We start from the raw sequence: 11,623 nt of genomic DNA on the forward strand, positions 1-11,623 counted from the left end.
GTAAAAAGAATGTACCTGTCAAATAACCGATTTTCCAGACCGGTGTGAAATCATCCACACTTTTAGGTAGGACTATAATCGATAAAGTTGTGGACATAAAAAAAAATTCGAGATTTACTCAAGTTTTCTAAATAATTCATATGCGGCTGATCACAGAATATTAAAAACGTGGAAATTTAAAAATGCTCCCACAAATTTTATTTTCCAGGCCGTCAGGGATGGTGAAAAGGGGTGGAATTGCAAAAATTCGAAATATACCAAATAAAAAAAACTATTTCTTGAACTGTCACCATATTCGCAGAGAATGTTAAAATTAAGTATATTAAAACATTCCACCCACCCGTTACATTTTCCAGGCCGTCAGGGATTGGTGAAAAGGGGTGGAATTGCAAAAATTGGAAATAATTCAAATAAAAAAAAACTATTTCTTGAACTGTCACCATATTCTCAGAGAATGTTAAAAATAAACGTATTAAGAGGTACTAGCCCCTCGTTTCATTTTCCAGGCCGTTAGGGATGGTGAAAAGGGGTGGGTTTGATAAAATTCGAAATATTCCAAATAAAAAAAACTATTTCTTGAACTGTCACCATATTCGCAAAGAATGTTAAAATTAAGTATATTAAAAGATTCCACCCACCCGTTACATTTTCCAGGCCGTCAGGGATGGTGAAGAGGGGTGGAATTGCAAAAATTCGAAATAATTCAAATAAAAAAAACTATTTCTTGAACTGTCACCATATTCGTAGAGAATATTAAAATTAAGTATATTAAAAGGTTCCACTCACCCGTTATAATTTCCAGGCCGTCAGGGATGGTGAAAAGGGGTGGAATTGCAAAAATTCGAAATAATTCAAATAAAAAAAACTAGTTCTTGAACTGTCACCATATTCTCAGAGAATGTTAAAAATAAACGTATTAAGAGATACTACCCACCCGTTTCATTTTCCAGGCCGTTAGGGATGGTGAACAGGGGTGGGTTTGATAAAATTCGAAATATAATATAAATTATATAAAAAAACTATTTCTTGAACTGTCGGCATATTCACAGGGAATGTTAAAAATTAAGTATATTAAAAAATCGCACCCATTCGTTTCATTTTCCAGGCCAGGGTTGATGAAAAGGTGATGAATTGATGTAGAATATAGAAATGGGAAATAAAATAGAAATTCTGGATCGTCCCTCATATTTACAGAGAATGTTAGATGTAGGTAGTTGAATTCAACCGACCACTTTTAACGCTAGTAATTTTTGAACTGAAGGTAAGGAGTCTAAATATTTAGTAGATTTAAAGTTTAAGAATCAAGAAGTAGGCATGGTAGAGGTGAAATACATTGTTTCGAAAAGATGATACATAACTCGCAAGAGTTATTACTAATACTTGTACATTCTCTGTGGTAAATCCTATGGCATGATGTACATTTTTCTTCGTTAAGATCTGCATCTTCGCCACATATTAAGCACATATTGACCTGATGCTCGGAATATTTTAATAGTTCTACCTTAATCTTTTCTCTAAAGGCGTTGATATCCTGTGGAGCCGCGAAAGGGATCTTTTTTACGTACGCATAAACGAAATATATGACATACACACCACAGTTGAAGGTGTCTCTTTGTTGTATATGTTCATATGCGACGTTAGTTAAATTAGTCTGTAATGTACTATGTAGAACTTTATTATATAGTAGTGTCTGGATATAATGAACTTGAAAAATGAACTAAAATTGGTTCGTTATATGCGGAGTTCGTTATAACCATTAAATAATAAATAATACACATATGTATATTTTTTTGGTTTTTTTTTTATTATGTAGTGTGTCCATACAATATTAATAAAAAACCTTTAAAAAATATACACTTTATCTTCTAAAATTTAGAAAAAAGTACATACTACATGTGTAAAAATTCATATTGCATACATACATATGTACATACAATGTGCATAGATAACTACAGAGTACAAACTACAAACATATCCCAACTACATAGTACAACTAAAAACAAAGCCTAAGTCTACTTCATAAAATCTATAATTTTTGTTTGTACATTTCTGCTAGAAAACTAAGTGTTATTTATGTAATTTTCGATGCTACAAAACGACACCCATATACAGGGTGAGTCAGTTTTTTGTGGTAGGATTTTAACAGTTGATAGAGATTCATTTTTTAATAAGAAAAGTTCCTATAAACGTAGGTCTTAGAACGCTTCGTTTGTGAGATATAGGGTGTTGAAAACAAACTTTTTTTAAGAATTTTTCTTAATATCTAAAAGACCAACATATATTGAACTGAAATTTGGTATTAATAACACATTAGTTATGGTGAATAAAATAAAGGTATCTGTTATCCATTTCACCCACCAGTGACGTGCCTGAGGTGGGTAACTGCCCCCTTTAAAAAAATAATTCGTACGCCCGTGAATTTTTCTGGAAAATAACATCATTTCTAAATTTTTTAATCAATTCTGAACAAAACAGATCTCTTTCAATTTTTTATAAAATTAACGGTTTTTGGTTATTCATTTGGCATGAAACTGTTCCGCCGGCGCGCGGCGATTCGGCGCGATCTCGTGATATGCGGTGAATCCTATAGTTGCCAGCGCCTACGACGAGATTGCCGCGCATGGTTCGTTATAAAAGGAAACTGAATATTCTATATCAGTAAAAAAAGGTTCGTTATACCCGAAAGTTCGCTATAAACGGGATCGTTATAACCAGTAAAAAAATACATTGGTCTTTATGAAAGATTTTTCAATACAAGGAAAAAGGTTCACTTTAACCGAAAGTTCACTATAACCGGGTTCGTTATAAGCGGACTTTACTGTATTTAAGTAGAAACGTTAAGAATATACTTTTGTATTTGACGGTTGTTCTAGAAACGTTACTACCCCGCGGATTCAAGAAAAATAATTTTCTATTTTCAAAATTTATAAAAATTACGCACCAATGGTTCCTATTAATGTGAACTGGAACGATTAAAGTTGTTGTCTTTGAAAAATCTGGGAGATCTTCAAAGAACGTTTGTTCCAAGCTCTCATAAAAATTAAAAATAGCATATGATTGGTCGATTGTAAGTGATGTACAACAGTCCCCGCTATTCTTAATTAATATGTGTAAAGCCGCGTTAATGACGGCATCAGAAAGCCATTGGGTGCCCGTTAATGTACTAAAATCATCGATCGTTAAATTTTTGTTAACTAATAAATTAAATTTGCAAACTACGTAGTTCCCGTATTTTTCAAATTTTTGATAATAATTCCTATTTTGAATGAGGCCGTTCACATGTCGCTTTACCAACGTTTTTGAGTCAGGTTCAGCCAATTTGGGATCTATAATTCCGCTACTATTCCATTTACGCCTCTCTATAGGATGAGGATGCACTGGCTCAACCATTTCTGGCAATAAATAGAATAGATAAAATTCTACTAAATGGTCTAGCATATTTTTTGAAATCGCTTCCGTGGGGTTTAAAGATCTTATGCTAAATGGACATTTATTTCTATTATGCCATCCTGGTCGGCCAGTGCATCGGGAGAACACGCTAGGAAGGGTAATATTTCATCCACTACTAAGCCACTCCGGGATACAATAATATGTGGATACTGTTTGCAGTAAGCGTCCAGAGCAACCACTTCATTTTTTACTCCATATTCAGGAGCCGCACATTGAAAATTGGATTTATATAATATTTTTTCAACATTTTTTCCCAGAGAAATATTACTTTTTGATTTGCAGATAGATCCAAAGTTCGAGGCAGTGAGTTTTTTTCGCCTTTCTTCGTGCCACAACTGACTTCTGCATTGGTCTATTGTTTTTGCGGCCAAAAGCGTAATTTCGTTGTGATTCAGTTTGATGTCATGTATCCATTTTTGACATTTTGCCTGCAAATCTGTTTTTAAACTGGTGGACTTTGCACTTATAGATTGTAGGGTCTGTTTTAATAGTTTCCCTTTAAAATTGTAGTTGGGGGAGGTAATCTTTTTGTTCCAACTTTCTTGGGCTGTCAATAAATTTGTACTTTCATTAATAATTGTATTGATTTTCGATGGTCGTTTCCTTTTCCGCGAACAGTTAGATTTTGGTATATCCAAAATGACTTCTTTATACATGGATAGTACCCGTCTTCTTATTTCCCGAATTACCCTACTTGCCTTCTGATTTTTTTGATTCACGAGAATATAGTCTTTGACAATATGGAACCAATTTTCGATGTTTGCATTGCTCTTACGCTTAAATTCTGGAGATTGCAAGAGTAATACACTCCACATCGGCAAATAAGGAATATACTTTTTCAAGACTAAATAAAAAAATTAAATATTATAATATTTATTTTTCTCCGATGATTGTTGAATGTCCTGATCGTTTTGCACCTCATCGTGTATCTTTTTGAAATATATATAATATGGACTGCTGGAAAATATTAAACCATCATCATCATTTTTCATTTCGGAAGGTAAGTTGTCAATTTCCTGCAGTAGCTCATCCGTTTCGTTCCCAACGGATATTTTTAATATACTCTTCAGTGATGCTTCTACATTATCGTTGTGGAATTTTGATGTCAACAAGATAGTCAAATGGTAAAACCAGGAAGACATAATCTTAAAATCGGTTATATTAAAGGCCGAAGCCATTATCTCTTTATAGAAAACGAGTATATTTTATGGGTTATATGTTTTCTTATATCTGTGGATATGATTTTAAAAAAATATGTGAACGATAATAATATTTTTGAATGTCTTAGTATTATTTCGAAGTGTTAATATTTCGTATGTTTCTTTTAAATAAGCAACGATGTCCATATTGTTCCAAAAAATTAAAATTGCGTTTAAGAAAGCAAAGCTAAAGTCGCAGACTACGTGATTAAATACCGGCCATTTATGCTTTTTCAATAAAACAAACGCTTTGAATGCCGACAACCAAGAACCGATTGTGGCAGAATCATGATCACAAGTTATCATCTCTAATATTGGGAAAATTATTTGTTCTTTATCAAGATTAGTTACAGCAGCATAATAAAATATTTTTTTGGTACATAGATCTGGTCTTCGAATGATTGTACCAGTTGCATCAACATGTAGAGTTACTTCTCCATATTTCAGACTTCGCATTAATACATCCAATTGCTCGTCGCTAAATACAAATACTCGCATAGGTTGACCCACAAGTTTAATATATGAAATATTTTCGCGTTGCATCAGAATTAGATCTAAAATGTCATCTTTATGACGGTCCAACTGGGCTAATTTTTCAGATCTAACTTTGCGCAAAACGGATCGGATTTGATGTTCTGAAGATTACCTTCTTTTATAAGTTTTCTAGAGGCTTGCTTTACAGATAATTCCCTTAATTTCGACGGTTTCATGTTTTTTATATTATTTTTAAATAAAATTCTTTCGTCTCCTTTTAAGTACCTTGTAAGTTTCCCCGGGTGATTATAGTCCAAGGAAGAGCTGAATAAAGTTACACTGTGATTTTTATTTTTGGATATATCGGAAATGTGAAGAATGAAGACTTTACAGGGGTGGGAACAGTAGCCATAAATTTTAATAATATCCTTTGAACGAATATACCTAGGATGTTCAAAATTGAAAACACAGACATTATTAACTTGTTTGATTTTTTCCGAAAAAAAATAGGTCCATTTACCTGGAAGCAATTTCGTGCCGCTTGAAATATCTAGATATTCATTATGTTGTACAACGAATGATCCTTCTAGATATTTACAAAGGTTATATTTTGGCCTAATCCAAGTATTCAATTTAAGGTTCTTCGCGTTCTTCGGCAAAGTGGAGGATATTATGACATTTGTTTGTAACTTGGTGATGGTTTCTGGAAGAAATTCGTAGTCCGTAGAAGACGCTTTCTGACTTACTCGCTTGGGAAATGTTTTTTTCAGATTCTAACTCTGTGATATTTTGACTTGTATCAGATAAGGGCGTGATAGAGAAGGGCAGGTTTAATTTTAAGTGATCGGGAATAACATAATTTGAAATTATATTAATTTTATTTGAGACTATAGGTGTAACATCTGTCATCGGAACGAAATCATTGTCATTTGTAGAAGTGAGTTGAACATGCAAATTTCTTACTTACTTGTCTCACCTGTAAACGTTTCCATTTTTGTTTAACATTAAACCGATTTTTATAACTGTTCTTCATTTTTAGATATTTGCATATGTCTGCCAACTCCGACTCCATTTTATATGGCGATATTTCTGGCGATACAGGGTGTTGAGGTTTAAAAAAAATGATTTTTTGTTTATATCGCACACTACCTCACAGGTAGTGTAGAAAGGAGCGTAAATAATTTTGTTGATATGCACTTACTTTTAAGCATAAACAAATATTCTTGTAATATTATCGTTAGAAGTGTCTGCCACAAGGGGATTGTATTGGTATGAATAACTTGAGAACGGCGAATCTTAGGGAAAAAATTAAAGTCACCTTTTTTACGTATTTTGTGCATTAAAATATAAATCAGTTACAATGACATGTAAAAAATGCAGTGGCGTAGGTTTTTTTGTAAAAAGGGGGTGACCCCTGACCAGTTGTACACCACTGGTTGAACCTTTAAAGCTCATATTTCAGGTAATATCAGGTCTACTATCATACATTATATGTACCAAATTTTATTGAGATCGGTTAATAGATTCCGGAGATATAAACAAAAAATCTATTTTTTTTGACAACTTCAACACCCTGTATCTCTAAAACGGTGTCGTTCCAGACCTATGTTTATAAGGCAAACACATATTATTTTAAAGAGATCTATCTGCCCTCGAAGTTTCCTGCATAAAATTTGGACCACCCTGTATATCAACGTATAACAACGCAAGCCGTAATACGATGCATTCATCCACACGCGGTCTCGATCTATAAGGTAAACGTTTCCCACAACTGAAACGAGCGCGCTAAGACTCGCCGATTTATTCACTTATTAAAACGTATTTACTTTTAATTTTATTATATGATTGACACGCTAGTATTTATTTTATCGGATAAAGCTTGCGGTAAATTGCCTGTAATTTGATCAGTGACTAAGAATGGTAATGACAATTTACAAGATCCGTTACTTGATTGCATTTGTGTTTTAATTTGGTATGAAATATTACAAGTGTTGCTGATACCAACAATATCCATGTCAATACGAATACCTTGTATTTTGAGCCGTCTGAATAAATCTAAAGTACAGAAGTTCGATTGACTTGCTGCATCCAACAATGCACGACATTTTATTTGTTGGTTGTTCGTATCTGTGACAAACTATTGCGGTGGCTAGTAAAACTTGAGTAGTGTTTTGACTCTTTGGGTGTGAAGCTAAAGTAATAGTAAGTGCATGGTCCGATGTCTCTGACTCAATTTGACTACTACCGTTTTGATCCCTCTGTATTTGACTTTGAGTTGTATTCGATTGTCTGTTTGATTTATTTGCTGAGCGTTCTGTGGTTTGATAATTATTTAATGCGTCATTATTTGTGGGTGTGTTTAATTGAAAATTATAATCATGCAATATGGTATTGTGATGCTTGCGGCAAATCTTGCAATTTCGGCCGGTACATTTCTTTGAATCGTGTCCGGGTTTTAAACAATTTGTACAAATACCCGCTTTCTTTACTTCTAAATAACGCAATTTCATTGGTAAAGCTAACAGCTTCTGGCATTGAAACGTAAAATGATTATTGTCTTTGCAAAGGTCACAATTTATTGGATATTTATTATCCTGATTAGTTGATACATGTACGAATTGTTTTTCTTGGCCTTTTGAAATGAATTTATTATTCGATAGGATTTTTGTTTCCCTTGCTTCCAATATTTGACATTTATTTGTCAAGAACGACATTAATTCTTCGAATTTCGGCGATTTTTTAGATTTCGATAAGGTTTCCCATTCGCGACGCGTGTTTATGTCTAATTTCCGGGTTATTATGTATATTAATAAGGTGTCCCAAGAGTCTGTTGGCTCGCCTAATGTTTTTAGCGCGCGTAAATCTTTTGTAATGCTGTCTAATGCCCTTCTTAATAAATGATGCGATTCTTTTACTACACACGGCAGTTCAAATATGTTTCTTACCTGATTATGAATCAAGATTCGGTCATTTTCGTACCTATCTCTCAACATTTGTAATGCCACGTCGTAATTGGTTTCGCATATCTCTAAGGATTGTAATATTTTAGCCGCGTCTCCTTTTAAGCATGACTGGAGATAAAAGAATTTTTATATCCCTGATAATCTTTTGTTATCGTGTACCAGTGACTTAAATATTTCATAAAATTGCAACCACTCTTCGTAAGTGCCACTGAATACTGGCAAATTAATTGTGGGTAAGTTCATGGTAAACTAATCATTACCTGCCGCTGCCGTTGAACTCGTAACGGTTGAACTAATGGGAATTTTATTTGAAACACGATTTATAATTTCTTCGGCTTTTGACATTACTGAAAAATATTTGTCTTCAAATGATTGGCGCTCTATTGTCTGAATGTCTACATTTTCCACGTAATTTACCTCTATTAACGATTGAATATTGTCGAACTTTTCCCATATATCCTCATTTTTTCTTAATCGTAATGTTAATTCTGTCAGATTTGTGTCAACTGTCAAATCATCTACAAATTTTATAAACCGGGTTAATTTGCCTTTTAATTGGCCGCGTCGTGATAAAAGATTTTTTAATTGATCTGTCATTTTAAGTATATTAATTTGCAACTAGAAATGTAATGACTACAAATTGACCCAAATATGTAAGAAAGTTAGTACCTAAATGTAACTACACAAGATCAAAGCAAGTACCTGCAGGATTAGGAACTTTAATGAAACAAATAATGGAAAATGGATGGCCTACGTGCGTATTTATGCCGTCAATGTTGCGAGTTGGATTGATTTATCTGCTCCTTTCCTCTCGACTCGATGCGGTGTGTTATACCTTTTTGCGTGAAGGATCGGCTTGACTGCTGTGTCCCCTTCGCACTTCTTTATGTCTTGTTGCTTATGAATTGACGATTTCTTGTGTTAATCCGGCTCGAAGAACCAACAATGTTGTGGTTGATGAATAAGTGGACTGTAACTTTTTTAGAATTGGTATATTTGTTGGATGAATGATACATACACAACTTGACAAGACGTTATATATCTATTTTTTTTAACTTATTTTATTTATTTACATAGTGACACATTAGGGCCTACTTGGTTCGGCTCAACAATATGGATATAACAAATTTTCGATAAGAATTTTCCAAACAAGTACGTGTGAAACATTATGTTGCCGCGATTTTCCTCGTGCTAGTTTCGGGGTTCTCCTCAATTTCATGTAAAATTCCTTCTTCAAGTTCCGGTGTTCTTACTGTTTCAGGGACTCCTTTAGCACTGTGGTCTACTTTTAAATTTGCGGTTTCGTGAAGACGTCTATGAATCCGTCGGCAACCCCATAAGTAAAATGCATGTCAGCTAATTCACCGATAATAAAATTTACCATGTTTTATGAGATTTTACCTCCTACTCTAATAATTTTTTAATAATGAAAAATCAATGTCAACTTTATTACGAAAAGAAGCGTACAAAATTATGACACTTTACCCAGCCTACTAATTTTTATTTCATTTGCTTTAAGGGGGCATTTAATGAGTTTACCGTTTCTTCTATCCAAACATTTAATATTATGCCTACGTGAACGTCATTTGTGAAAGTAGAAAATTAATTTTGCCCCACAAAAAGTGTTTCCACGCATGGTGGGTGTCTACAAAATGGCAACAAAATATCAAAAGCAGTCTCAATGAACTTGGGGAAAAAAACTTTTTTTGGTTTTCATTTTTTTACGTGCAAATGGTGCGTCGTACGAGAGTAAGTCTAGGGACCGAATTTGCTGTAAAATAAATGGAGATTTTAAAAATAATTTTAGTTTTTAGAAAAAGCAGTGGCGTACCATTTTTTTCTTCAAAAATGTTTAGTTCAAACCTCGTACCGACGTCATTGGCAAAGATTTTAAAACATTTTTTACATCAAACAATGCTCCTTAATGATTAATAGGTGTGTATAAAAGTTCATAAAAATATCTGGAGTGATAAGAAAATTATAATAAAACAGTAATTTTTTTCTTAAAACTGCAACACCCTGTAGCTCAAAAATTAAGAGGTTTAGGACATATATTGATATTAAGTTTTCTTCTTAAAATGACCCAAGGATTCACACCCATAAGTATCGGCATTCAATTAATAAACACCCTGTATACGGGTGTCCCAAAAGTGACGCCCGTCCTTCTGAGATTTGAATAAGGAGACAAAAAGGAATTGAAAATCAAGAGTGGAAAATTTTCCGATTGTTTTTCTTTCTTGAGTTATTGAAAAAATTATTCAAAAAACTAAAAAAATTAAAATCCATTTTTTATCTCAAAGACAAATAATTTATAACTAATAGTAGGCAAGTATAGTTTCCGATTGTCGGTTGTACCTGGGTGTAAGGAATTATTTTAACCTGAAAAGGATAGAGAAAAACATTTTAATAATAAAACAGTTTTATAAAATGGAGACGAAAAAACTTATAAACTAAAACCATAATGTGCTTAAATAATAGAAATTGTTTTTACAAAAGCTGTTCAAATAAGTTGCTTTCTACTTCAAGACAAAGATTATCAAGATTCAACATTGAAGCATGAACTCTTTGTAACATCTCTTGGTCTATTAACGCGACAGCAGCGTATATACGGGCTTATACATTTTCTGGATTTACAACAGGTTCGCTGTAAATATTTTCTTTTAAATAATCCCAAAAGAAGGGGATTCAGATCTGGTGATATACGAGACCATGGTCCACCTCTTCTGATCCATTTGTCTGGGAAGTTTCGATTCAGATAATTTCATACTCGTACACCGTAATGTGATGGAAGCTCCATCATGTTGAAACCAATAATTTAGTCTAACTGCTAACACGTCATCCAGCAATGGCTGCAGCAAATACAGCTCTGAACTACATAATTATTTAATAACCCAGCCCAAATGTTTATTTTTAGTTTTTTGAATAATTTTTTTGAATTACTCAACAAAGAAAAACAATCGGAAAATTTTCCACTTGATTTTCGATTTGTTTTTGTCCTCTTAATCAAAACCCAGAAGGCCGGGCGTCACTTTTGGAACACCCTGTATATATACAGGGTGTTTCAGGATTAAATCGCCAAACTTTAAGATATTCCTCATAAAAAAATAAGAAAAAAATCAAGTATAATTTTTTTCCAGGCGCTTCATTTTCGAAATATAGGGCGTTAAAATTTTTTTAAAAAATTCGTATTTTTTAAATAACTTCTAAATGAAGGCTATTTAAGCCAAATTTGGCATGACACATCTTATAAGATACCATTTTTCAATAGAAGGAGAAGCCCCACAAGCAACCAGTGACGGAGTTATGGGGACTCAGACTCATTAAATTATAAAAAAATTAATACGGCCCTACTGAAAATAAAAAATGATGTTGTTTTTAGATAGAACAGTTTGTTATTGACAAAAAGTGTACATTAACTTTGTTCCTAACTCTTATAGTTTCATAGCAAAATTGATTTTTCGGAAGAGTGCTTCTGGATTCATTTGTTTCCGCAGCTGGCTATCATTTTTCAGAATAAATCTGCTGAAAGTAGGGTTC

The 11,623-nt window shown here is 33.3% G+C and overlaps 1 protein-coding gene across 1 annotated transcript in view; it reads left to right on the forward strand.

Moving 5' to 3' along the window:
- Positions 1–8,289: 8,289 nt before the first annotated feature.
- The window catches only part of LOC108914988 (eukaryotic translation initiation factor 4 gamma 2), a gene marked incomplete at both ends in the record, with an annotated part of 33,012 nt that continues 29,678 nt past the window's right edge, over positions 8,290–11,623 (forward strand). The window contains 1 exon segment of the mRNA XM_018720927.1: positions 8,290–8,319. Within this exon segment, the coding sequence (XP_018576443.1) occupies positions 8,290–8,319 (30 nt within the window).

This window comes from Anoplophora glabripennis, unplaced genomic scaffold (genome assembly GCF_000390285.2).
Source record: "Anoplophora glabripennis isolate ALB-LARVAE unplaced genomic scaffold, Agla_2.0 scaffold1561, whole genome shotgun sequence".
NCBI classification, from domain to species: Eukaryota; Metazoa; Arthropoda; class Insecta; order Coleoptera; family Cerambycidae; genus Anoplophora; species Anoplophora glabripennis.